Source organism: the organism of the source record quoted next, unplaced genomic scaffold (genome assembly GCF_019419815.1).
Source record: "Pyrus x bretschneideri cultivar Hongxiangsu unplaced genomic scaffold, Pyrus_bretschneideri_v1 Contig23, whole genome shotgun sequence".
NCBI lineage: Eukaryota > Viridiplantae > Streptophyta > Magnoliopsida > Rosales > Rosaceae > Pyrus > Pyrus x bretschneideri.
The window spans coordinates 647180-674469 of NW_025999535.1; the positions used below are offsets into that span (position 1 = coordinate 647180).

The window sequence follows — 27290 nt, forward strand, 5'->3', positions numbered from 1 at the left end:
TGTGGTACATGGATGGTTCTGCTTGGTATATCCGTGATAGGGGGGACCAGATACCGTGATGGGTGATCACTACTTGCATGATGAGTTTATGCCTATGGTCTTGCTTGGTATATCCGCGATAGGGGACCATACGCATTCTAAAGGTGATGAGGATTAGTTGTACATGGTACATTTTTGGGCGATCATATTGGTTTGGTTCCGTTGAGTGGTCTGGAACTTGAGGTTGTTGAATTTCGTGGAGTGGCCTAAAATCTCATTGTTTGGAGAAGTAGGCTTGGTCTAACTGTGTCACTCTAGCCTTAGTTTTTTTTTTTTTTATATATATATATATTTGTGTCAATGGTTTCGAGAGTCTTGTGAATTGAGTTAGAAAAGATGTTGGACGTCTAAGTCACTCCTTCGGGATTTTCTATGATTCTATTATGATTTCATAAGGTATGAATTTAGAAGATATGGGAATGATTGTTATTACTTTGAGCAAATTAATTAAATAATGCGGCTAGAGAATGGTTTTGTGTTTCGTCGGTTCTTAAATATGATGTATGTTGTGAATTGCGATATCATGATGAGACATAATGATTTATATGTTGGATGGGAGAGAAATCATTTTTTCATGGGGGTTGATTATGTAGCTTGAGTCTAGGAATTACATGTCAGGTTATAATAAATGATTGATGAATGCTATGCTTTTCTGCTTGAACTTAGTGGAATAAACGTCTGACTTTGTGATAATGAACTATGAATGGCTTGATCCCTATTTAGGGTATGTAGGCAGTCTAACGAGGATGTTAGATGCAACCATAAAGTCTACGAAGAATTATTGCGTAGTTGGAACTTAGGTTATGTTTTGTTTTTTTTTTTTCGGAGGCGAGGTATGTTTGAGATGAGTATTTGGTAACGTCACGTGTCGATCCTAGACGTATGTCGGGATCGGGGTGTGAAAATGGGAATGCTCTCGTTTGAACTCGCTTAACTTCGGAGTTCCGATGGAACCCGAAGCCAGTGAGTTTCTAAAAGGCCTCGTGCTATATGGAGGTGGGCATGTACATATAAGGCACATCACCCATCTCCGTTGGTCGATGTGGGATGTTACACATGATAAAGTGATATCTGGGATCCTGAACCTAAATTTCATATACCTACCTCATTGCAAGAGAGTATGCTTAATTCCAATGAACAATGTGTGTATTTACAGTTGTTTGTGCGAATTTTGTCTATTAGTATTTTGTTAATCTGAGCTCGTTTTTTTTTTCTCTATTGACGTTAGTGCTTTTGTTGTCCTATAATTAATCTGATAAATTTGTTATTTTGAGAAAATTTATCTAAAGAGTTCAGATCTCTCCAGATCTCACCGTCCTAAACTGACAGACCAAGAAATCTAGACCGTCCAAAAGAGGGGTAGAGAAAGATCCGGTTTCTTGATTTGTGTGAGATGGGCTAATGAAATAGATTAATGGGAGCCATATGATTCAAAATAAATGATCTAGATTTCTCAATCCGTGAGCACCAAACTACGAGATCCACAAAGATTATCGATTCCTAAAAGTGTTCGTGAATACCATTTCGTCATTCAAAAGTCATTTTGACTCTCATCAGCCATGCCTACAAAATTTTCCATTCAAAATGCTATGTGAAGGTGATATTTCTTTTCTTATGTCGATGCCATGCAGGCATTACGAGCGCAAAGAAAACTTAGCCCATGCATATACCCTCGTGTTATACATACATACATACATACATATATATATATATATATATAGGGATAGGATTAAGGGATAAATATTTTTACAAATACTTTTACACTTTTTTTAAGCATTTTGATTACACGACATCCAATGATTCTTATTTATTCATTAAATAACATGAATGCTTATGTGGATTTTAACTAATATTAAAGATACAATAAAACTGAAAAAAAACATAAAATCTAAAAATTAAAACTAAAATTAAAAAAAAGGAAGAAAACCTAGTTGTACGCAGTCCTCCGTAACTAATATTTAGTGTAGAGGTTCTTAATTGAACGTAAACTATGCAGGTGCAGTCCTTGGTTCATTTTCACTTGTACTAATATATACTTGTCGGTCTCCGTTGTGTACGTATATACTTATTGACTGAATACAAAATGAGCGGCAAACCATGGTCGAAGAATTTTTGGAAAACTAGAGAGCTCTCAGGCCAACGAGGTACTCATATGCTGATATCAAGCGGATTACAAATAAATCTAGAGACAAGTTGGGACAAGGAACATTTGGAACAGTGTTCAAGGGAAAGCTCTCTAGGGTTTCTTCCTTTTTTAATTTTAGTTTTAATTTTCTAGATTTTATGTTTTTTTTTTCCGTTTTATTTTATCTTTAATATTAATTAAAATCTACATAAGCATCCATGTCATTTAATGAATAAATAAAAACCATTGGATGTTATGTAATCAAAAGGCTTAAAAAGAGTGTATAAGCATTTGTAAAAATATTTGTCCCTCGATCCTATCTCATATATATTTATATTTATATTATGCATGTTTTAACAAATTTTGGGAGGGAGAGTTGCTTTGAATTCCTTCGTGTCGATGCCACGTAGGCGTCACATGTGCATAGAAATTTCATAACTTAGTACATATAGTACTGGTTTGGTACTGAAGTGCTTTTATAAAAAGTGGATATAAAAAAAAGCTGATTTCAAAAATGTGTTTGGTAAAAACTTAAAAAACAACTTATTTTTATAATTTTGGGTGAAAAAAACCTGAAAACGTGAAACAGCAAAAATGAGTTTATTCTCACAGCACAATAAAAACTGTTTTTTTTCAAAGTACAACAGTACCAAACCAACCCTATACACCCTCATGTTATGATGCATGTTTTAACAAATTTTAGGAGGCATCAGATGTGCAGAAAAATGTCGTAACTTGAGCTATAAGCCCCTCCCAACATGAGGGTATATGTGCAAAGCAAAAATTAAAGTGATGCCTACGTGCCGTTTGGCTGGGGGTTATTAAAACATACATGATAACATGAAAGATTTATTTACTTATGCACTCGAGATCCTATGTTCAACTCACTCATTTCTCTAAACATCGTTTTGTATAAAATAAAAATAAATAAAAAAAATAAAAAAAAAAAAAAGAAAAAAAGAAAAAAAAAAAAACACACAGATAATGGGCGTCGGCAATATGAGTTAATGGGCCACTTCATTTTACTGTGAATGATTTCACAGAGTTTGGGCCTTGTACGAAAGCCCAGAAAGCCTACAAGTCTAGAAGCATCGCGTAATCTCTATTACTCTCTTGTTATTGCGTAAGCTTCCCGCAAGGCCGTACAACTCAAGCTGCTTTCTCTGCTTTCTTTCCAGCTTCTAGGGTTTTACATACACACACTCTCTCTCTCTCTCCTTACCTGCAAAAACATGAGGTAAAAATCTCTTCTTTCTCTTCAATGTTATTCAATTCTTCTGCTTTCGCCCTCTGATTTCTTCGTCTTTACATTCCTGCCATTGTTTTCTTTGGTATGCAATTTTTGTATGTTTTTTCTGATACCGATTGCTTTCTGTAGACTTGTAAACTCTGTAATTTATAGTTAAATACAATTTTATTCATGTTTCTCTGTTTAATATGGTTCGAGAAATTGAATTAATATATAGGAATCTTTATGCTTTATTGGGTATTTTTTATCTGTTGGATTGAACCCTGTGATTAATCCCTGTTATAATGATTTAAGTATAATTATTTGTCCTTAATTCGCTGTTGATATTTGGTTTCGAAATTTATAGAAAACAGATAGAAATCACTGAGAGAATTTGAGTTTAGTTTTTTTATGGGTGATATTCACTTGATTTTGATGCATATTTGGGGCTTGTTTTTGGCTAAACGTGCTGCGAATTTTGCAGTCGTCATCCGGAGGTGAAGTGGGCTCAAAGGGTGGATAAGGTTTTCATTACTGTGCTTTTGCCTGATGCAAAGGACGCCAAGGTTAAGCTTGAACCCGAGGGAGTGTTCAGCTTCTCGGCTAGTGCTGGTGCGGAGAATCACCAGTATGAACTCAAACTGGATCTTTTTGATAAGGTTAATGTGGAGGTGAGGATTTGTATATGCAATCACAAATGCTCTTGCGTTATTATGAGATGTTATTATTTATGCTGGTTCTTATTTTGTTGTATGACATTTATGTTGCGTTGTGTTATAGGAAAGCAAAATTAATGTTGGCGTGAGGAGTATCTTTTGTATTGTGGAGAAGGCGGAGCCAGCATGGTGGAATAAGCTATTGCGTGGAGATGGAAAGATGCCGCATTATGTCAAAGTAGATTGGGACAAATGGGTAGATGAGGATGATGACACTGCCGGTATGCAGCTCCCATATTCTGTTGCATTTCCTCAGACTGTTTAATTTGACGAAAACAGCGTGTTTGTTGTACTTTGTGATTAAACTGCCACTTCTTGTTTTCAGCAGGATCAGGTCCTGGTGACATGGATTTGGGAGGAATGGATTTCTCGGTTAGTAAATAATAAGTTATGGTGTTTTCCCTTGCCTGGATTGTTTTGAAGTTTCCATATTTTGTTCTGACTCTAATTTTACTATGCAGAAATTTGGTGGCATGGGAGGTGATGATATGGGAGGAATGGGTGACTTTGATGACAGTGACGAAGGTAAGAAGACTATTAGCTTAATCTTTAGTGGCATGGCGAGTAAGGATAAACATCTTATTAGGAAGTGTAGGTCTAGAATTCAAAACACCACGATATAGGCTTAAACGTTCCACAATATTAAAAGTTATTTTCACATTTTTAAATGTACGAATGGTGCTGGGACATAACTCTACCTAGACAGTCTCAGTCCTGAGGTTTCGGGTGCCTAGGAGGAGTTTACGGTGTGGTTTTGATGTGGACCATTGCATTGGGAGAATGCTCCTGCTTCCTAATCTTAGAGTCAAATTCTCTGTCTTAAATATTTCTACCTCGAATAAGCTCTTGCTTTGGATTTTTTGCCTGCTTATCGCTGCATGTAAAATTACTTTAATCTGTTCATTTGTTGGATGATAAGTAATATAAAGATTGCTAAAGCAATCGTCGCATGTTCTGTCTTGGTTACCAATAATGTTTGCTTTTTAATGTAGACCTAGAACTGTCAAAGCCAGAAGACGAGGCCACCGACAAGAAGGAAGCCGAAGAGCAGGATGCTGGTAAGGCCGGAGCTGGTACTTCGGAAGAGAAAAAGGAAGCTACTACGAACGCATAATTTTGTGTTACTGACCCTTGCCGATAGGGTCAGCCAAGCTCTTGCATGGCCATGGAGTGTTTTCTTCTCTTTTTTTCACCTTAGTTACTAAGGGTGTGTTTTTATCTAACCGTGCGAATCAATCCTTACCCGTCATTCATGTTAGCTGAATGATGAGTTCTTCTGGGTTTAGAGAAGTTGCGGTACGCAGCGTGTTGTACTTTTACTTATTTGTTTCATGGATCTGGATTTTAAGGATTTTAAGGATTTTAATCCTCCTAGTAGTGTCCTTTTTTAGGCACCCAAGCCCTCTGAGTGATGGATATTTGATTTGTTTGCCTGCTTATGAGTAAACCCTCTTACACTATGAGTTACATTGTGTTTGTTATAGACATAATTAAAAATTAATAAAAAAAAAAATTTGTGGGTTCAAAACCTGGGCAGAATGTTGTTTTTGATAAATTTTTAGCCATGTAAGTTGTTTATTCAATATTTAAGCCAAAAAATATAAAAATTCAATAGTACCACTACATATGCTCTAGTTCTAAAAGGCGCTAGTCGGACGGGCTCTAGACGACTAGCTGTAGGAATCTAGGGTATGGCGTCCGGGCTAGGCGGGGCTAAGGTGACTTTTTATTTGAATGAAATTTATTTATATTATACTAATATTTGCTTACATATTTTATGTATATGAAATTTGAAAAAAAAACAGCAAAATTTGGTTATGTGAAATTACATTTCTGCCCCATATTTCTTATTCATGTTCTGTTTTAATTAGAGGGTTAAAATGATAATTTCATAGGATTTTGGTTGACAATCAGTGTTTTATTAATTAGTAGAGATAAACAAGTGTTTATTTATACTTTAAAATTATAGAATTATTTTGAGATATATAAATTTCATGGGAATTGTTATTAGCTCTCCAAAAATCTTATTTGGCACTTCAAACTTTCTATAATTAGAAAGAAAAATATACTTCTGAGGAGTGTAGAATGAGATTTTTGGAGTGCTAATAACAATTCCCAATTTTGTTATAGAATTATAAATTTATGAAATACTAGAACATATTGAAAAATGTAGGGGAACTACCATATAATGGATGTTCCTCTAAGTATCTTACAAGTCTCTTAAAACTTTTTGAAAAAAAAAAATGTGAAAAGTTACTAATTTTTTGTCTAAGAGAAAGTCACGAAGTAAGTTATTTTCTTAAATAAACAAATAAAGCAAAAGGTCACTAAATTTCAATAAAATGTGAAACGGAAGTTACTAATTTTTTGTCTAAGCGAGAGTCACGAAGTAAGTCATTTTCTTAAATAAAAACAAATAAAGCGAAAAGTCACTAAACCGCCTAGCTCGCCTAAACTGTCTAGGCGGTTGCCTAGGCAGGTCTAAGTGGGTTGGGTGGGAGGTTAGGCAGGTATAGGTTTCTTTCCTTATTTTTTAAATGCCTAGAGATAAATTGGGATGGTAATTTGCTTCTAGCGTTTACGCATGATCTTTTAGAATGCTGCTTATGCCTAAAACGTTGCATGCGAAGTTTTGTGTGTTTGTACATTTTTGGAACACACTGCATGGATTTTAAGGTTACAATGTGGCGAAAATGACACATAAGTTTATGATAGATTGGTTGCATATGACGCTTTTATTGTAGTTGAGTGCTTATGCATATTAGTGCGGGTTCGATTCCATTCGATTTTTTTCTCTCTTAACAATTAAATATCTAACAATCTAATGTTATCCTCTACAGACCAACTAAAAATTAGGAGAGTTTATTTTTTTATGTATTTTTTAACAAACAATAGTTTCTGCACTAAGGCGTCCGGAAGTGGAAAGTCTCACAATGGATTAGCCATAATAATATGGTTCAAATTTCTCATTGGCGAGAATCGAACCTAAAACCTCTCACTTATAAATGAAAAGAAATATCACTTAACAATTAATAGAAATATGTAGTAGTAACAAGGGGCTAAAAACTACGAGAGTTAGGCCTGGTTTGGTACTGAGATGATTCTGAAAAAAACTGGTATAAAAAAAAGCTGGGAGCTGTTTTTGTGTTTGGTAAACATTCAGCTTCAGCTTTTTTTCGTAGTTTTGGGTAAAAAAAAAGCCAAAAACAAGAAGTTGCAAAACCCAGCTTTGAAAAAACCAGCTTTTTTTCACATCTGTTTTACATAAAAGTTTACCAAACACTATAATACTGTTTTTTTTTTTAAAGCACTTCTACAAAAAAGTTTTCCAAATATTCTGCTGCTTTATTTCACAGCTGTTTATTCTCACAGCACAACATAATCAACTTTTTTTTTTCAAAGGACAGCAATGCCAAACCAGCCTTAGCTGGCGCCGGAACTAAAACCCTAAACCCCAAATTACATTCATTTGTCCAGCCGGACTGCCGGAAAGAGAGACAGAGACAGACAGAGATGGAAGCTACGGACATGGAGGTGGAGGAACGACCACCGTCCAATCCTGATCCTTTCAAGCGTATCTCCCTCAAAAACTCTATCCAAACAAACTTCGGCGACGACTATGTCTTCCAAATCGTCCCCAAGTACGTCCCTTTTCTAACTTTTACTCTGTTTGTTTCCCAGGAAAATTCTGAGATTTGAACAACTCCACCTTTGAGTTGCGTTCTTCAGCTCGCACTTTACCTCAATCTCTTCGTTTTTGTAAATTTGATCTGAAACCAGAAGGATTGTGCTTAATTGGGTTTTATGATTATTCGTTGGGTGTTGAATTTTTGTGGGGTTTTGGTGGAAGGGATGATTGGACGGCAATGGCAGTTTCGCTTTCGACCAACGCCGTGAAGGTGTACTCGCCCGTGACGGGCCAGTACTACGGAGAGTGCAAGGGCCACTCTGCAACTATCAACCAAATTGCATTCTTAGGTCCATCAACTCCACATGTCCTGCACTCTTGCTCTTCTGATGGAACTATTCGAGCTTGGGACACGCGCACATTCCAACAGGTTCGCCTCTCGAGTTGCAGACATAAACAAACAATGTTTTGCATACATAAACATATGTAATGCTGCAGGTTTCATCTTTCCATTCCGGCTCTTCTCAAGAGATTTTCAGCTTTTCGTTCGGAGGATCAGGGAACAATCTTCTAGCTGCGGGGTGTGATACTCAGGTGCTGCATTTATTTTAACAGCTTTAATTGTGTTTTGCGGCTCTGGTCATTAGTTAGTCAAGATTGTCATGTAGCCCGTTATTTTTCTAGTTTTATGTTTGTGTTATCAATAACTCAATGTTCCACATTAGTGAAGATCGTGTCAGTTATAGGCTAAAATTTCAGAGGATAGCGCGCTCAACATTCCCCATTTAGTCTTTAGTCTGCTAAAACTCATTGGATGCAAAACTATTTTAAGTTTTTATGCTTATGATTCTTCACTTATTTCGACGGATAATATCTCATTTGTTTTCCCCCTTCTTGCTATTTGACTTGTTATACTCAGATACTATTCTGGGATTGGAGAAACGATAAACAAGTAGCAAGTCTCGAGGACTCTCATGTAGAAGATGTTACCCAGGTTCGTTCTAATCCATCTTCTGTTTGTTTAACATATGGATTTGACAGTTTAGGTTAGCTATGTGAAAAAATTTCTTCTGCCAAATTGCATTATGAAGGTTATGCAACTTGATAGAACTAGGCGGCATATCTAACTTCATGTTTTCAATAGGTTCACTTCATCCCTGATCATCAAAACAAGCTTCTTTCTGCTTCCGTTGATGGATTGATGTGTATATTTGATACCGAAGGAGATATCAATGAAGACGATCATCTAGATTCAGTAAGTTCAAGTTGAAGAGGTTTAAAGTTTATAGCGTTACATAGTCATGACAATTTACCTTCTAAAATATGTAGGTACTAAATGTTGGCACTTCGATTGGGAAGGTTGGGTTTTTTGGAGAGACATATCAAAAGCTTTGGTGTTTAACCCATATTGAGACCTTAAGGTATCTCTTTCTATCAATTGATCATGAATTCCGTCACACTATGCACGACTTTTATTCTTTAGTCTCATAAACATATATTGGGTTGGTTAGTGATTTGCATCTTCTACCCCAAGTGGAGTAACTCGGGAAACAGGATCGAAGTTAAGACAGATGTCTTGGCTTTTGAGTACAAACATGTATTTGTGCTGCTTATATTTTCCCTGACTTGTAACCTGATAACCGCTCATGTAGTATCTGGGACTGGAAAGATGCAACCGAAACGAGTTTCCAGGATGCTCGTTCTCTGGCTTCTAAAGGCTGGACACTAGACGATGTAAGTCGTTCTCTCTAACAGATTCTGCTCTTTTAGTCAACTAGTTATGTGATTAACCTTATTTGAAAATCTCATATTATTCGTTTGATATGTATCTTGTATGCTGTTAAATTGGAGGATATCGATAAACTTTGTTTGCGTGCCATCATTTTAGCGTAGAAAAGTGCTTTTCTTTTTAGCCAAGCCAAGTAAACTCCGTTTGGCAGGTCAATTATTTTGTTGATTGCCACTACTCAAGAGAAGCAAACAAGTTATGGGTAATTGGTGGCACTGATACTGGCACTTTAGGTTGCTTCCCCGTAAGTTATGAAGGAAACAATGCTATAGGGTCCGCTGAAGCAGTTCTTGGAGGTGGACATACAGGCGTTGTTCGAAGCGTGTTGCCAATGTCAAGCACGCCCAGCGGATCCAGCCAAGGTCACGGCATTTTTGGATGGACTGGCGGTGAAGATGGCCGGTTATGTTGCTGGTTATCAGATAACTCACCCGAGATAAACCGATCATGGATTTCAAGCACACTGGTTTCAAGATCATGTAGGACCCGAAACACAACACGGCACCAACCCTACTAGAAAAAAGATGTTTTGATCTCTTGATTTTCTGTTTCGGTAAGGATAGTGGTCGCCTGTACCATATTTGTATGATTTATTCACCATTTACAATGTTTTAAAGTTTCAATGGAAACAGGTGAGAGATTGATCCGAAGAAAATCGAATTCATGTCACTTGTTTAATTTTCCAACTATTTACCACCTTTACCGATCGAGAGGTGGAGTGGTAAACCTCCGCGTACTGCTAATTAAAGTTTACCATCCCACACTGGAGATAATGCCTCCAAGACAGATTGTAATAAGAGTGAAAAGATGAATATGTATCGTCAACGTCAACTTTTCAAACTCGCCAAACGGATACCAAAATACATTTCTTACAGAACAGAAACACATCGGCTACGTTTTTACTGAAAGAACCATTCCATATAAATCGCATTACCATGATAAGAAGCCTTCCTTACAACGACAAAAACCCAGCAGTTGACACACGCGTTGGGCTAAATAAATGCCTTTAAAAGTAGCAAAATTGCCCATCTAGCTGTTTGTTTCACTCTCTAAAGCTGAATCAAGCTCGGCCTCGACCCCCACCTGACAGAAAAACAAAGATAACAAACCTTGAGTCCAGTACATGGATTCATAATGATATGACTTACAAGCTATGAACTTATCAGGGTCTCTGTAGAAAGGGGCGGATGAGAAACAAGTGTTTACCTCTGCTTCCACCGGCCTTCCCACCAGGTCCACCTCTGCCTCGGCCTCCACCAGCTCCTTTAGCACCATCATCCAAGCCACGTCCAATGCCTTTAGCCTGTCGTCCACCAGGACCATCCTCCCTACCTCTTCCTCTTCCACGCCCTACTCCAGGTGGTTTCCTATCTGGGGAAGTTTATCAAAGCTCGCAAAGTTAGAGAGTAGTTTTCTCAATGGATAAAGCTATATCCTGTACATAATGTAGATGGTTGTCCAATGTCGAGGGCATTCATATAAAGAATGGTCCAAGAAGCCTACTTTACCCATTCTAGATGCAGGGACAGAGAATAAAAAGGTCTACACTACCAAATGAGATAAAATTATTGTACCTGAACGATTCTTGGTTTCTTCCTGGACTTTGTCAATCACCTGAAATACAAAAGGCAACAGCACTAGATCAGTCCAATAAGCTTCTATAGTATTCGAACAAAATCAGAGCAAATAAAGCACGATGAAATCAAAACTCCTAATGCACGTGCTATCATTGTACACTATACATAAGTAATTGATCAAAACGTAACAAGTTTGTGTCAGTATTTTTATAAAGTTACACATAGCTCCCCCACAAACCATAATCAAACTTTTGTTCAGACTTTTTGTCCATAACCAGCATGAACTATATTTCAGGTCTGATGACAGAAATTGAATTCTTGGAATAGTAAAGACAAAAAGTTTATAGCAAGCACAAAGCATACCTCATCGGGAACTCTAAGGTACTTAATAGTATTCCCACGAATGTAGCATTCAGGCATTCTCCAAAACCTATCTCCATCCTACACAGTATTCCAACAAAAATTTAAAGCAATTCTTCGTAACATCATAATATAACAATTCAAGTTTACCAAAACTTAACAATATGAGTGAAACGACCCTTACTTTGGAGGTACAAATAACTTCTCGAAGATGGATGTTCATCCAAGTATCACAGTTGACCAAATGCCCATTGTAAGTCTCCCCATTTTTCAGTTCTACCAACTGGTACAGCACACGAAAACCAGCAAATTACAATTCTCAGTAGACAACAAATTGAAAAAATGGGGTTATGTCAAATTGTGATATTAACTCCAGAATCATCACAAACAATAAAGGCACAATACAAGATCTTACCATAGGGTGCCCTTGGGCAGTCTTGAGCAAAGAAAGAGGAAGCTGCAATAGTGAAAATCAACAAAGTGAAGCAAAACTATCCAAAATTTCAAGCTCAAAAGGGGAAAAAGCCCTAAGATTTGTGTGGGTTCATACAATTTCAGCTCAATTCCCTCCGTTTTCCGAGAAACCAAACAAAAATCACAAAACAAGAAATCAGGGAGAGTAGCGTACCATTTTTTAGGGCTCAGAAATCGAACCAAGGAAAATCAAGAGGCCTGCAAAAAAACTAGGCAGAGAAATTAAGCAAAAAAGCAATAAAATAAAACCCTTAAAAAAAAAAGAAATTGAAAATTATGAAACAGGAAGAGTTCTTAGGTAGAAGACGATGATGCGGTACAAAACCCTAGCTGAAGAATGTAGAAGATTACCAGTACACAGGCTTGGATCGCGAAGAAGGACCGAGCTTTTCGCGGCAGGCTTCAGCTTCCACTTGCCCTCTCTCTCTCTGAGCTGAGTGGGTATCGAGCGGGTTTTTTACAAGTCAAAACAAAAAAGTTGGCCTATTTCACCCTTCAGCCCTCGTCATCAAACGTAACTCTTCAAACACAATACAAATTTGTTAACGTACCCAACAATTTGAAGACTAATAGCTCGTCTAGATATCCTTTTAAAATGATTGAAAACGATTTTCGTGGAAATATTTTTAGAATAAATTTTTAGTAAAAATGTAAGTAATCTTAAAAAAACACTTAAAGTGATTCCTGAAATAAACACATAATTGGTGTTTCTTGCATAAAGCACTTAAAATGCTTTTAAAATCCAAAAATATTTTCTTTAAAAACGCTTTCAGTTATTTTAAAAGGAAAACTAATGAAAATGGCTTGAAAACTTTAAGTTTTAACGATAAGAACAAAATAAATGATAAAATGACTAATACTAGGTTTGACTTTTTAGTATAAAAATATGATTTTTCGTTAAAATGAACAGTACCGCGAACTTTTCGTTAAAACTTCTTATTTTAAAACCACATCCAAATGAATCTCAAATTTTGCTACTTTAAAATTACGCTCCAACCGACTCTACAAAAATTTTGGTATTTTATTATTTTTCATCGTTTAATAATAAGAATTGAGTTGAATATTTTATTATTTTTCATCGTTTAATAATAAGAATTGAGTTGACGAAAATAATTTTGTTTAGGACAAGTTGACATGGCGTCTTTCAATAACTGAAAAAAAAATCTTCGTCAGATAGTGAGTCTCAAAATTTAAAGAGTGGGCAAAAACTTTAAACTTCTAGAGTGAGTTGCTCAATTCTATTAGAGCAGGAAAAATCTTACGGGGCACTTCAGATCTAACAAACAATTACATTTATAGTTAATAGAATAAAAGAAATTATAGTAATGATTTTTCAACTTTTAACTCAATTAATGCAATGATCCCTCAACTAAAAATATTTAATCATTGATCCTTTAACTCATCAAAATGCGCAGCTATGAGCTTTTTCGTCAACTCCATTAGAATTTTCGTCAAAACGTTAGCCCCAGGTGTCTACACCCAATTTAAGGCTCTTTGTCAATGTTGGTGCCACTGGGGGCAACAAGAAAAGGAAATGTGACAACAAAATCTAAGCCGAAATTGAGAAAAGAACACAAATTTGCAAAAGATTGTCTGCAGAAGGACTCCAACATCTTCTTCTACATAGTCAATATGACTTTTATTTAGAATAATTACAAAAATACAATATGATATAGATGGAGTTTAAACAACGTTACAGAATTCAAGAGGGGAGCGAAAACATGACGCAATGTTCTTCGTATAAGGATCGCCAAAAACCAATGAAAATGGAACCCGAAAACCTACTTACACAGCCAAGTGAAAGAAACCCTGGAAACGGAAGAAATAGATTGTGGGTTCCGCAGCTGTGCCCACCTCATCTCTAAATGCACTACATCTTTTTAATGCTTATAGTCCAAAGAAGATCTGAATCTGACTGCACTGTTATTTTCTCTCCCTTGACGATATTTGATGTACTTATCAGACCACCAAACCTCATCTCCGCTTCAGCTGGAAAAGAAAAGTAAGAGCGAGTTAGGCTCTGGCAATAAATTGCACAGCTACGAACAGATAACAAGTTTTCACCATATGTCATCCCAATGATACCACTGTAAAAGAAAGCCCTCAACCCAAGTCTCAATACAGTTCCCACCAACAAACCACTTGTGACTTGCAAATACGGTTCCCACTCGAATTAGGTTATGTGACCACAATCTTGCCATACACGGGCTGTTAGATAACTCAAACATGATCAATGAAACCAATACTAGGCACGCCTTTTCCCTTTTTTGTCACATTTAAGCAGGTCAGAATAGGAAGAGGTCACTAGAAAAGTATATGAAAAGCGAACCCCTAAAGTAAGCATTAACTAGCCTTACACCCTTAAGAGATACTCACCGAGATCCCATTGAAGCCCAGTAGTTGTAGTACTTCCCGATGGCATCCCAATGGGTATGAGCCCACAATGAGGGCCCTCAACAGAAGACTGAATATGGATCTCATGGCGGTGTGTTCTTGGAAGAAGATGGATGAGGCAATCATCAGATATGAGAGTTATTCGAATGTTTGAGAATCGACATAACACATTGATGTTTCCAATCTCGTGGTCAAACCGTCCACCAAGTGCCCCAGCAACCAGAATGCATAGCTGGCAATACATCGGGAAGAAACTCAGTTCATGTATAGAGGTAAAAAACAAACTAGCAGTCTATTTAGCAAAGTGTCAATATCTGTAATCAACAAATTTGACTACCCAAACCAACTCACAATAAGTTGTAAGGATACACAGTTTTAGTTACTGAAAGTATTACTAAAGCACCTACAAAATCAGACTAAATTCCAAAGCAGAAAAACAAAACGAATGTTGGAACGATAATAATACACAACATACATTAGACTTATCTAGGTTTGGTGCCGAGTCACATATGTATGCTATACACTTATGCAAATCAGTCGTGTCCTGATCCTCAGATTCATTAATAATTTGAGTTCCCTGCATCCAAATAGCAAAAGAGACATCCTGAGAAAACTCCAGAGCACCGCATGTATGCAAATCAATTAGCAACAGTACCACCGCGACATCAAATGCAACATAATTCCAAGGATGACAACATTAACAAACAATTCCACAAGTTTGCTAGATATGACAAGGAATGACAGCTGAACATACTAAGAATTACGCAGAAGATTCTTGTTCAAACAAGCTCACTTACCATACTAGCATAAAATTCCAAGACATCCCTTCGGATTGAATCCATGTCGCCTTTAATAACATCGGGCTTGTACCTGGCACAAACATCAGCACTTAGTATCAAAAAGCGGAAATTCGTCGTCATAAACACAAGGGAAAATTACACTCCACCATATGCCTTCCAAAGAGCACCCCACTAAAGATTCAAAACTTCAACAGATAGCTAAAGAATTATAAAATTTCGAGAAAAATTAAGCAACTAAGCAGAAATTGCTTCAAACAACAAAAAGCGGTCTGGAAAAAGCAAAAACAACGGATTTAAACAGCTTCAAAAAGCAATCAACTTTTACAATTAAGCTAACACAGTTGAAGAATCGAATCAATCAAAAGCCATACTTTACACAATTTACTTACAGTAAAATTCCCCCAAAAAAAATAATTTAAAAATCAAGAAAAAAATAAAAAAATAAACCTTTTCCTAACATCTACGGCATTTTCGTGCGGGAGCAGAAGGGGCATGTCGTCGTAAACGCGATTGGCACCGCCGTCGGCACACATACGTAGTTGTGCTGCTCTACACCAACACGCACCACAATAAAGCTCAGAGAAACAAAATCGAAAGCTGAAAATTTGAAAAAGGAAGAGGAAAAAGGAGAGGTGGAGGATAAGTACCGTGGTTCCAGAGCAGAGGAGCGAATCTCGGGAGGCTCTGGTTGAGAAAGACGAGCGCGTAGGTGGGAGACGGCGTTTGGTTGGGCGGGATCGTAGGGAGGAGGAAGGCGGAGGAATGAGACATGAGGTCCATGGATTCGGAGGTCCTTCGGCGGCGACGTCGCGCTTTGGTTGCGTGATTTGTTTTTTCTGGAAGTTTGGATTTGCGCGGTGGACTAAATGCAAATGCGAATCGTCACGTTACGCAGTCTGAGTCAGCTATCTGCACAACCGTACACCCTTCGTCAATTTATCAGGACGTGGATTGTCTGCCTTCCATTTCTGTGCTCCTTTATGTCGTATGATGTGTGGTCACGGTTAAATTACGTTAATATTTTATATTAATTTTTTATAGAAATAATAAAACAAAAAGTAATAAGAATATAAAATATTGACGTGTCTTAATCGTGACCACATAAATAGAGAGCATACCTCCCTATTTATCAGTGCTACATGCTGACATGGATTTTTTTGTTTGTTTTTTTTATTCACACTAGCATATAGGCATGCACAAAATGTGTGAATTTTTCTTTTTTTTTTTTTTTTAATTAAAGATATGTTAGGATTACAGGTAAGTGAGACTTTGAAAAAAAAAACAGCAAATTTGGTTGTGTGAAATTATATTTATATCCCATATTTCTTATTCATGTTCTGTTTTAATTAGAAGGTTGAACTGGTAATTTCATAAGATTTTGGTTGACAATGAGTGTTTTATTAATTAGTAAAGATATAAGTGAAATATCTTATATGAATAAGTCCGATACTAACTTATACATCTGAGGGATGGAGACCGACACATTGCTCGTGCCAACTTAACTCACGGGATAATCACGTTGATGTTAGGAACTTAGTTTCGTTTGGTTTCAACTTTGTTTTGGTTGTTTGGATTCTGTTGATTGAACACAAAATTGAAATTTGAATCCTCTTCGAATCTAGTGTCCGGAGCCTAAAAACAGAAAATCCGAACCCTCGACTCATGTAAATGAGAAATCGGTCGAAACCCTTAGTTTGTGTAAAGTTGGAACCCAACTAAAGCTTCCATGCAAATTGTATAGAGCAAAAAGAGCAAGTGAAGGCTATTCACCCACCCAACTTGCCGGCTTCTTCAGTCGCCGATTCAAGCGTTCAGATTGTTAATAATTCTCCCTACATTTGGTTAACAAAAGCAGGACCTATTCAAGCAATCTAAACATCGCTATTCCGTACACCAACCGACACAAATAAGCAAATATTAGAACATTGCAAAATGTTTTCCACTTATCAGTTAGTACGTACAGGCAAAAGGAGGACCCATAACAAAGAGAGAAGTCATTTGGAACGACATTCCTAACTGATAAGTTAAAATATAAATCGAAACGGGCGAAAATGAAGAAGAGAAAACCTATATATATCATACAAATGGGGGCGTGACCTTCGCCGGGATTTTCCATGGATTATCTCTTGCCACGCCTTATAAGCTCGATAAGGAAGAATAAACAGAACAAAGAACTTCTGTACACCGAAAAAAATACCTATTCTACATAAAATAACTGAGAGACGTCTTCTTTCTTGATCCGCCTTCGCCATATAGGTCATTCCATTGGAGGAGCTCGTTCATATTTGTCGACTCTGATGACACACTTGCACATACCTGCATGGAGTTCGATATTAGACCGGCAAAGCTCCGAAACACAACTGAACGCTTCCGACCACCACAGAATACTACAACAAATAGTAATAGTAGATCGCAAAGTACCTGCTCATGTGCATGTTTAAAGTCCTCCATCTTCAAAGGACGAATGTCAGTACTACAGTATAACTCGGGTACAGGTCTGTTCTCCGCCAAAGCTAAACTTCTCTCCTGCGATATGCGGAGAAAGAGCTACTTAGTTGTAGCACACCACTTCGAATTCAAAAACCAAAAATACACTGCAAACCAACCTTTTTCTCTTTCTCTAAAATTTCCCTAATGGGGAGGTGAGCTGCAGCAACACACAGATTCTGCAAGCACAACAAATGGGGACACAACCGATTACACAAATATTCAAAACTACATAGAATATAACCATTAAAATAAAACTACGTTCGTAAGCAGCATGGATAGGTTTCAGAAAAATTAGTCGGCAACCTTTAAGTCACTTCCTGAATACCCATCCGTAAGGTTTGCAACTGCTTCCAAATCAACGTCAGGTTCCAAATCTTCTTTGGCTAATATAACTCTCAGTATTTTCTCTCTGTTCTGGGCATCTGGCAAGTTCACCATCAATCTGCACATCAAATTAATTTTGTACACAGGAAGTCAATGATACTTGCACTGACATATAACAGATGCAGTAGCAGCAGAACAATCAAACCAGCGATTTTACCTCCTTGGAAGCCGCCTAATAACGGCCTCATCAAGGTCAAAAGGCCTATTAGTAGCAGCAAGTACCAATACACGTTCTTTATCCTTTGTACGCAAACCATCCCAGTTCACCATGAACTCATTTTTCATTTTACGCATAGCTTCATGTTCCCCAGGATTTTCACGTCTTCCTAACATGCTGTCAACCTACAATGGTAACCATAAAAAATTAATTTGCACAGGAATAAAATTGAGTGAAACCGCATGAACAAAGGATTCTATAAAAACTTTCATAAACTGACATGGTCTCTTGCATAGCCCATCATGTGAGCTTGTAAAACAGTTCCAGAAAACTCCTTGTATAAATATCATTTTCCGATTCGAGAAAACTCAAGGGAAGAGAAGAAATAAGAAGTTCCCTGAACATAGCGCAAATATATGGATGCATTGAACCAACCTCATCAACAAAAATGACGCTAGGGGCAATTTTACTAGCTAAGGAGAACACTGCTTTAACGTACTTCTCTCCTTCCCCAAACCACTGCAAAAAAAATGTTAAAAGGTGTCATATGGATTCAAGAGATGTCACAAAACAAACATCCAACCACCACGATAATATGCAAAAATACCTTTGAAGTAATACTTGACATTGATATGTTAATAAAGTTTGCACCAGCTTCAGTTGCAACAGCCTTTGCAAGCATAGTTTTTCCAGTACCCGGAGGACCAAATAGCAAGATTCCTTTGCAAGGCTGTAGAAGAAGTAACGGTAATCAGAAGAGAAATATGAAAGACAAGAACCAACGTAGTACTGTTTCACTTTCCGCAGGGGAGAATGAAAGACAGAGAAGCGAAAAGTATGTCATGTTTGTACCTTAGTCAACTGTCCTTTGCTAAACAATTCAGGCCTCTGAAGAGGAAGCATCACCAACTCCTTTAGGGTGTCCTTCACATTTTCCAAGGCCCCGATGTCATCAAAACTAACCCCAATATCGCTCGGTGGAATAACATCAACAAGAAGTTTTTTCTCAAATTCGTTTCCGGTAACCACATCCTGAAAAATCATGGAGTTAAATCCAATACAATATGCACTTAAATTCTTGATCATAGAAAAACTAGTTTATGTTTCATCTTCAGAAAGTCGGAAGCAAGGCATTTATGGTATGACATCAGAATAATCAACATACCTTAAGTGATTTCTTTATGCTCTTGTTTTCATTTTGAACGCCTTGTAGAATGTTTAGTCCATCCTTAAGGCTGTAAGCATAGAATCATAAAATATGATTAGAAAACATAATAGACCGTATGTTTAAACTACTGTCCTAAGAAATAGTACAACCTTTCAGTAGAAATAACAAGTTTGTCATCTTTAACTAAAGCGTCCGAACAATGCATAAGATGGTGACTAATAGCCCAGCCTACTACTTTCTCAACACCTGTTAAAGAAAAGATTATACAATGAACTGCATAAGTGAATATTTAAGTCAGCATTCCCTGCAAAATGTTATGCACTACAAAATTTGAGTTCAAGAAAACACACTTTCAGTTGCAAGCGCTAGATCATTAATGCAGAGACTTTCAAGGTCAGGGCAATCCACAGCAACTCGGTTAAGAACCTGAAAGCATCAGCCTTATGTAAATATACAGGAATAGCATTGACAGCAGTAAACACTACATTAGCCACTAAGATGCAGATGTGATCACGCTGCATATGCTGTTAGCAAGCACATATGCATCAATCTTCAATTCCTTGTGATTTAATAAGTTCGCAAGAGGGTGTAAGAACAGTATACATGAGAAACATATTTAAGAGAAAGAACAATAGGAACAAATAGCATATGTGATCAGATGTACTTACTGAGCGAATGGTAACAATATTTGACTGGGCTTTCAAAGTTTCAACATCACGCTCCAACTGCTGCTTCCAGTCTGAAAGTAAAGTTTCATCCTGCCAGGATAGCCGACAAATATTACCTCTTTCAAGCAATAACAAGTAGCACAATGACCATACAAGAAAAAAAGGCTGATTACCTGGGGCAGCTGTATGGTCACTTTGTTGGGGAAAATCCGAGAGAGTTGCTTCATAGTTTTAGGAGTTTCTTTGCTCCTATCATGCAGCCTACCACCAAGGTTATCCTGAACACAACCAATAAATGTGTCATTTTAAGAAGGAAAGTACCATCTATGAACAAGAGGGTAACAACTAGTGATAAACATTGACGACAAATTCCAGACTCCCTGCTGGAAAAAAAAAAGTGCACTGATACAGATGTGATCCTAACTGATGAGAAAATATGGTTGAATTTATATTTCAAAGTGAACAAAGCCCCCTCATCACCGTTTCAATTGACCTTGGGGAATTTGTGTACGGTTGCAAGAGAAAGGGTGAGACAGAATTCAATATAAATCAACCAGGAAACAGATTTAAGAATTAAATTAATCAGATGAGAATACAGTTACAGAATCAGCATGATTATAGATGCAGATATGAGTGGATAAAACTTGAATTAGCATTATATGCCACCAAGAAAAACAAAATGGAAAATATAATGGCAACTCACATACCGGAAAAGCAAGATCAAGCAAAGCCGTTTGGTTGAAGCCGAATTTCGTGAACAAAAGGCTACCAGGATGGGACTGCAAACATAAAATAATGCTTTAATGTCAAACTACAAGAATGAGTTCAAAATCAGCTAACTGATAAAATCCTCAGCCTTTTACCTTCTCCTTGCGAGTGTCCAACTGGGTATGAGAGCCAATCACAACAACATTCTCTGGCAAGTTTTCAAGCTTACACTTCAAGACACTATATGCATCTGGGTTACCTGCCATAACCTTTTCTATATCTTTCAAAAACACTATCAAGGGAAGACTTTTACTCTCATGGGATGCCACCTGCACAAGTTTGGTGCAGATATTAATACCAGATTAACTGCAACTATATTGGTATAGTAAAGGGCAAACTTGCTATAGTATAGGTGATTGTACCTCAAGAAGTTCACCAATAGCAAGCTTGTCAATATCATCACCTCCAGAAACATCCAAGGGAAGTAAATGACTAGCTGCATAGTAAATATTAATTATTAACAGAAAAATACAGAAAGTGAAATAAAGCAAAATCATGCACTAACAGGAAGAACTCATGACATCAGAAATCACCAGAACAAAAAAAGCCACGATCCTCTTCACATAGACCACCAAGATCATTGCCATCTGGTATTGATTTATCAAATCTAACCCCAATTTTTGCAGCCTCATTTTCTTCAAAAGCAAGAACAACTTTGCCTCGACAACCATATGATGGTCCCCTGCAAAATTTAGAACCAAAATCACTTTCCAATCAATGATCCATGAAATTCATACAGCATGCTAACTGTTGTTTTTCCCATGCACTATTTTTCCTCTTCCATTTCAAACTCATTAGAAAGTTTATATAGTGGCAATCATATTAAAGAAATTTGTAAAAATTTCCAAATAAAAGAAAGAAACCCTTCATCCAACAAATTCAAAATTCTGAAGTGCAAGGAGTTTTGTGGAAGACATACTTTTATAAATCCAAGTAAAACAACTGTTAAAGGACTATTTGAACAAGGACTGCTACGAAAACTTGCCACAAACTGGCATGGGAGCTGAGAATCAATTTCATATGAACCAACTTATCACATATCAAGTGCCTTTGGCAGCTCGTAATTACTTGCCAAGGCATTGCCATAGAAGAATATTTTTTAACTGTTTGTTCCACCAGCATCATTTCTCTCAACTTAGGTGCCACAATGAACTAGTAATTAATTCTGCAGTTACACAATTAAGTAAAGATGAAATAAAAGGAAGAGAGAAGATGGAAGTTACAAAGAGATGCCACATCAAACATTGAGGCACCAAACCCTCTTCTTAATTCAGAAAATGATATATACAAATGCCACTTACGAATATCAAATTACTCAGACATGTAACATTTTATACCATCAGTGCAAATCGAGTACCTTAGAAGAGGACAACTCTGCAACTGCAGAGGACCAGAAGATATGGCACCCACAAATTTGACCTTGTCACCTGGATAGATCGATAAGGGTCAGCACATCAAAGAAAGATAGTGTTAAGTTATAATTCTGGATCAATAAACCAATAAGAAATCCACTGAACGTTCGACACTCTAAGAACAAATATCATGCCTTGTTTAAATGTAATGCCTCTGGATGATGCAGTAGAAGTCTCCTGTTTTGGCAGTGCCTGAGAACTCACAGTGGATCCACCAGTAATTTCAGCCTCAACACTAGAGGTTGGTTTCTTGTGCTTGAACCCAGCAGCATGAGCTGCTCGTTTCGCAAAAATGGAAACTCTTTCAGGCCTTGGTACTTCTTTAACAGAATCAGAATCCTTGGGCGGTGGTGCCTGAACCTATTAAGAAGTATATTTCAAGAAATATTTAAAAGAAAAATCCACAATTCTAAACTTGAATTCCTGAAATGACAAAGAAAATCTGCTAGAGAAACGAAGACCAGAAACAACAGAAGGAGAATATATGCTTGTAAGCAAAGAAGATTAAAGTTAAAAAAGGATCAAATGGGGAAATTAAGGAACATACACCAGGCAGGAGAAGAGAATCTACAATTAGTAATCTAGCACCAAAATGTTTCGCAAGTGCCTTTGCCAAGGTCTCCTGATATATCTCAGAACCTACAAAAGAATTATTAAAATAAAAACATAATGAATTAACAAGGAAAAGCAAACATAAAATTTCAGAATTTACAAGCATCATCAACCACAGAATTATAAGCATCACCAACCATAACATGGTAGACGTACCTGCTGGACCAGATAATAATATGCGCGGGCTCCCAGTAGGTAGTGATGAAAAGTACTTTCCAAACTTACTACATTTCAAATTTGGGTGGGTGGATGCAATCAAAACCTTCTTTGTTGTTTCACTGTAAAAATGCAAAATGAGTAAAGGTCTGAGTGAAGAATTTACCAATAAGAGTCCAACTAAATATGGACAAATTACAATTAGGGAAGTTAATTCAGTATTATATGAAGATCTAATCGACATAATAGGCAAATGCTGCACCTTAGGTAATATGGGAAACTTTCAAAGGAGACATCAATATCATCAGGACTTAGAATTCCTTGTTGTAGTTTTTCTTTAAATGCTTGTCGCCTAGTTGATATCAACATTGGAGGGTCAAGATTGTGAAGAAGCTCTCCGATTTCCCTTTGCTCGTCAAGTATTTTAGAAATGCTGCCAGTTAAGTCAAAATCGGTACTAGAAGAACCGCCAAACATACGAAGGAGTGGCCTTAGTTCATGAGTTGCCCCAGAGACCTTCCTGGTTTCAATATTCATATCCAATGCAACACTATCAAGATTGGAGTTTTCTTTTGCAGTGTCAGGGTACTGAACAATATCTTTATCACCTGAAACCTGATCATTAACGTTAGTACTCTCCTTCATCACAATGTCTGGAGTACAGTCATCTGAATCTCGACTGGCAGAAGGAAGAGAAGTCATCTCTGCATCTTGTTGCAGCTCGTCACCAGCTTTAGCAGGTTCTGGAAGTAGTGACAAGTCATTTGGCACATTTGACATTGACGCTAATATTGATGCCCCATCAACAGCAGAGGGGTCTCCTGATCTTGCCTCCATATGCATCCCATTAACTGGAGCATTCTGGGTTTCTATAATGCTAATTGAAGGAATGCCCTGAGCAGCTATATTATTGTCATTTGTCAGCGGCTGGAAAATCTGATTCAAGGTTATGGAATCAATTGAACAATACAAGACATAGCATTAGGTTGAGGGAAGGGCTGAAGTGCAACAGAGAACATTATATGTCATAATTACTATACTCTAGATGGTACTACAGCGAAAAGGATACATATGCATGTCTTCCAGACGAGCTGAATACAACCTCATCACCTCCATTAAGAATTACCTTCGTATCCCTTTGATAAGTCTTCTCATTCACCTGAACATCACTGTCACCGCCTATAATTTCTAGTTCTGCAGTGGACAAACCTTCACGCTATTCAAAAACAAATTATTTGAAAAGAAAATATATCAGTCAAGAGCAGCTTTTCACAAACCCCAGTTCAATAAATATAACCAGTCAAGATTTATGAAGAAGCTATATGAAAGAAATACCTTAACATGTTTCAGTTTACACAAAGTAGTACTAATGGATGGATCTTTAATACATAAATGGCACTCACGACTTTGACCAACAGTGAAAACAGTATCACAAATGAACAGGTGCGGGTTCTGGAAAAGGCATTAGAAACAAACATATAATTAGATTAAAATAACAAGAGGACACCTTGACCAAGTAAGAATCATTCCTCAATAAAAATATATATAAAAAATTCAGTAACTTGCTACTTGATAACATTCAAAGCACACAATGAGCCACAGAAAATGCAAAAGAAACACTTCTTTGGCACCTAGCTATTTTATACAATGTTTTTCTATAAATAAAAAGGCATAGAGATGAAAGATATGGGAGAAATGAGGGATGACAAAGGGTGGTAGAAAAGAGCTGGAAGAAATGAATGTATATTGAATGGTACATTCTCTTTCATATTTCCTCCTCCCTCACACCATCCCCATTCACCCTTCTCCCCCTTTCTCCCGCACATTGTTCCTTTACTGGTAAAAAAGTAAAAAGGTGCTGAAAAACCAAAAACATAAAGATCACCAGACATGCCCTAAATAATCCAATATAATCATTGACTATTTTTACTGAATGCACTCCAACAACAATGTTAATGAGATCCTCACAACTAGAAAGTTACCTATAAGGAACCACTGAAGAGTACTACGGTCCACGTTGAAGGCATGAAAAAGCAATGTATGATATCGTCATATTGACAAATGGAGACTGGTACTTCATATTCTTTCCTACAATCGTACTTCATATTGAACTTAGGTATGCTAAACTGCCTTCGTTCACAAAAGTATAAAAGAGAGATATCTAAGCTCAAATATGAAGTAGGGAAGAATAAGAGAGATATCTTGAACCATCAATATCTACCCTAACAGTGAATATAACAACCGGATTTCTATTGTGAGGACTGATGGACGCAATATGACTGCTTGTAGGTGTTGACGGAGGCATAGTACTCAATGAATTACACATTCTTGGTTGTCATACAATTACAAGCCACCCTAAACACTGTTTTGGCCCTCTCCTAAGACAATTTAATCCATCATTCCATCACTCTTGAGGAAAACTTGCCCACTCACCCAGCTACTCTGTGTCACGTTGTACTGCATGTAACAAAACCTAACACTAGCTAAGATATCTGTCCAACTGATTGAAAGGATATACCCGAAATAAGATATCATTACCTAGATATAAGAATGTGATAAAGTCATCTCTTTTAGCAAAACAAAGAGTTTCAAGCATAACATAATCAAATTTTATATCTTCTACAGTCTTTATATTAACATAACCAACAAATTCTGTTTTGTGGATCAAAGAAACCAATGATAACAAATGACATGGAGAAAATAAGCAACAAAACACACCTTTGAGCACTGCGAAATAAGCATTCCCCAAGCAGATTTCGAATTCGACTTTGCAGTCTTCTTTGGAAGCTTCTTAGCCCGCTTCAAACCCGCACGGACTGCAGTTTCCCCTGAGAACCCCCAACAACCGAAATTCGAAATCAAACCCAAAACCCCAACATAAACCAAAATTCAAACCCTAAACCCAACGTATCCATGCAATTAAAACCCACATACAAATACATAAAAAAAAAAAAAAAAAAAAAAAGACATGCAAGGAGATAGAGAGCAAAGATTGGTACCCAAAGGCTGCGGCGAAACCAAGGCCTCGCCTTCCGGTACGGCATCGGGGGATCTCTCCAGCGCGGTGGCATCAGAGCCGTTACTTGCCTTCAACGAATCAGTGGTCGGCGGATCAGAGGGTCGGAGCTCAAGTTCCGGTGATTGGGACCCAGATTCCTTAATCGGACCCAAAGGCTCCGCCGGCGGCCCACTCCTAACTCCGTTGTTCGCCGACGAAGCATCAGACGCCTAGGATTTCAATATTAACCGATCAATCAAGCAATTGGGAATCCCCAAATGAACAAAAAGATCAAATCTTTCAACCCGAAATCCCACATGCAACGCAAAATTCAAATACCCGGAAAACCCATTTCTGCAAAAAGTAATTGAATTGAATTGAAATGGAAAAGAACGAACCTTTGAGCGTTTGGGGTTGGGAGGAGGGGAGGCCGATAGGGCGCGTTTGGAAGAGGAGCTGCGCCTGGTTTCAACCATGGTAAAGTTGGCGCTTTTCGTTCGAGTTGGAGCTGGGTCTTCGTCTCTGATCCAAACAAGGTAGAGAGAAGATGTAGAAAGGATGAATGATTGAAGGGATTATTATTATTAGTTATCGGAAAAGAAGTTTGAGCTTTTTAATTTGTTTATTTTCGATTCTCTTTCCCTGGTTTTATAAGGTTTCTAGAGAGAGAGAGAAAGAGAGAGATGAGGACAAATGGGGGAAAGTAATGAAAGCGGTGGTGGAAGCGACGAAGCCTTTTGTGTTTTGGTTCCGGTTTGAAAATGTTTGTAATTTTATTTGTATTTAGATAGCTTAACTAGCTATAGAGAGAAAGAGAGAGAGAGAGAGAGAGAGAGAGTGAGAGAGAGAGCTGCTAACTCAAGTTTCTGACTCTCGATATCGAAACGTTTCATAATTATTCAAGATATCGGCTTTTGGAGTTAGGAGACATTTGCATTTCGGATTATGTATATGCATGTGCTCACGTACGTGCTGAAGATATTTTTTGAATTACGGTATGTTATACGTGACTTACACGTTTTAAATGTATTTATATATGTGAATTGATAAAATAAAAATCAAATATTTGAAATAAATAATAATATTAGATCATGTGAGAAAAAACCTCTCACAAACCAATCAAAGCAGTTGAATTCACATAATAAGATCGGTCTTTCAATTTTATCTACATTCTATTGAATTTTCATTAAGAATAGAGAAAATAATATTTAATAATCTGATTGAATCACATTATTGATAACCCATTATGAGGCTACACTCACCCCCTCCCCTTAGTGTAGATAATATCGCTTGTTAAAAAAAAAAAAAAAAACAATCATTTGACAACCAATTTAATCACATTATTAT

At 37.2% G+C, this 27290-nt stretch overlaps 5 protein-coding genes across 9 annotated transcripts; 2 read left to right on the forward strand and 3 right to left on the reverse strand.

Annotated features, from left to right (window-relative positions):
• The first annotated feature begins 3255 nt into the window (after nucleotides 1–3255).
• On the forward strand, nucleotides 3256–5571 carry LOC103934127 (uncharacterized protein OsI_027940). Of its 2 annotated transcripts, none has more exons than XM_009343827.3 (6): nucleotides 3256–3401; nucleotides 3877–4063; nucleotides 4173–4329; nucleotides 4434–4480; nucleotides 4570–4633; nucleotides 5101–5571. In XM_009343827.3, the coding sequence occupies exons 1-6, from the start codon at nucleotides 3397–3399 to the stop codon at nucleotides 5220–5222; spliced, it is 582 nt and encodes a 193-aa protein (XP_009342102.2). In that variant the 5' UTR covers nucleotides 3256–3396; the 3' UTR covers nucleotides 5223–5571. The 2 variants fall into 2 exon arrangements, with proteins under 2 accessions (XP_009342102.2, XP_009342103.2); XM_009343828.3 differs by having other exon boundaries at nucleotides 4437–4480.
• Nucleotides 5572–7520: 1949 nt separating this feature from the next.
• Nucleotides 7521–10180, forward strand: LOC103934151 (WD repeat-containing protein GTS1-like). The gene is made up of 8 exons (XM_009343871.3): nucleotides 7521–7749; nucleotides 7959–8166; nucleotides 8235–8330; nucleotides 8656–8730; nucleotides 8881–8991; nucleotides 9066–9157; nucleotides 9389–9470; nucleotides 9677–10180. The coding sequence occupies exons 1-8, from the start codon at nucleotides 7622–7624 to the stop codon at nucleotides 10040–10042; spliced, it is 1158 nt and encodes a 385-aa protein (XP_009342146.2). The 5' UTR covers nucleotides 7521–7621; the 3' UTR covers nucleotides 10043–10180.
• Nucleotides 10181–10319: 139 nt separating this feature from the next.
• Nucleotides 10320–12437, reverse strand: LOC103934152 (probable U6 snRNA-associated Sm-like protein LSm4). 2 transcript variants are annotated; one of them, XM_009343873.3, is made up of 8 exons: nucleotides 12288–12437; nucleotides 12091–12134; nucleotides 11878–11919; nucleotides 11647–11745; nucleotides 11466–11543; nucleotides 11100–11139; nucleotides 10732–10896; nucleotides 10320–10608 (listed from the first exon to the last, which is right to left on the reverse strand). In XM_009343873.3, the coding sequence occupies exons 2-8, from the start codon at nucleotides 12091–12093 to the stop codon at nucleotides 10586–10588; spliced, it is 450 nt and encodes a 149-aa protein (XP_009342148.1). In that variant the 5' UTR covers nucleotides 12094–12134; nucleotides 12288–12437; the 3' UTR covers nucleotides 10320–10585. The 2 variants fall into 2 exon arrangements, with proteins under 2 accessions (XP_009342148.1, XP_048441807.1); XM_048585850.1 differs by having other exon boundaries at nucleotides 12091–12145; nucleotides 12288–12380.
• Nucleotides 12438–13514: 1077 nt separating this feature from the next.
• Nucleotides 13515–15998, reverse strand: LOC103934150 (thiamine pyrophosphokinase 1-like). 2 transcript variants are annotated; one of them, XM_048585479.1, is made up of 6 exons: nucleotides 15778–15998; nucleotides 15578–15674; nucleotides 15128–15200; nucleotides 14806–14907; nucleotides 14313–14562; nucleotides 13515–13925 (listed from the first exon to the last, which is right to left on the reverse strand). In XM_048585479.1, exons 1-6 carry the CDS (start codon nucleotides 15908–15910, stop codon nucleotides 13807–13809), a joined length of 774 nt encoding a protein of 257 aa, XP_048441436.1. In that variant the 5' UTR covers nucleotides 15911–15998; the 3' UTR covers nucleotides 13515–13806. The 2 variants fall into 2 exon arrangements, with proteins under 2 accessions (XP_048441436.1, XP_048441437.1); XM_048585480.1 differs by having other exon boundaries at nucleotides 15578–15679; nucleotides 15778–15914.
• A 1031-nt stretch (nucleotides 15999–17029) lies between these two features.
• Nucleotides 17030–26482, reverse strand: LOC103934149. 2 transcript variants are annotated; one of them, XM_009343864.3, is made up of 27 exons: nucleotides 26342–26482; nucleotides 25945–26173; nucleotides 25664–25773; nucleotides 24281–24397; nucleotides 24015–24161; nucleotides 23208–23881; nucleotides 22946–23067; nucleotides 22725–22816; nucleotides 22312–22537; nucleotides 22123–22192; nucleotides 21299–21447; nucleotides 21128–21201; nucleotides 20861–21034; nucleotides 20705–20776; nucleotides 20171–20275; nucleotides 19998–20087; nucleotides 19680–19755; nucleotides 19479–19575; nucleotides 19327–19396; nucleotides 19014–19193; nucleotides 18769–18891; nucleotides 18597–18680; nucleotides 18162–18346; nucleotides 17924–18062; nucleotides 17737–17796; nucleotides 17552–17656; nucleotides 17030–17446 (listed from the first exon to the last, which is right to left on the reverse strand). In XM_009343864.3, the coding sequence occupies exons 1-27, from the start codon at nucleotides 26417–26419 to the stop codon at nucleotides 17333–17335; spliced, it is 3762 nt and encodes a 1253-aa protein (XP_009342139.2). In that variant the 5' UTR covers nucleotides 26420–26482; the 3' UTR covers nucleotides 17030–17332. The 2 variants fall into 2 exon arrangements, with proteins under 2 accessions (XP_009342139.2, XP_009342142.2); XM_009343867.3 differs by lacking the exon at nucleotides 24281–24397.
• Nucleotides 26483–27290: the final 808 nt, after the last annotated feature.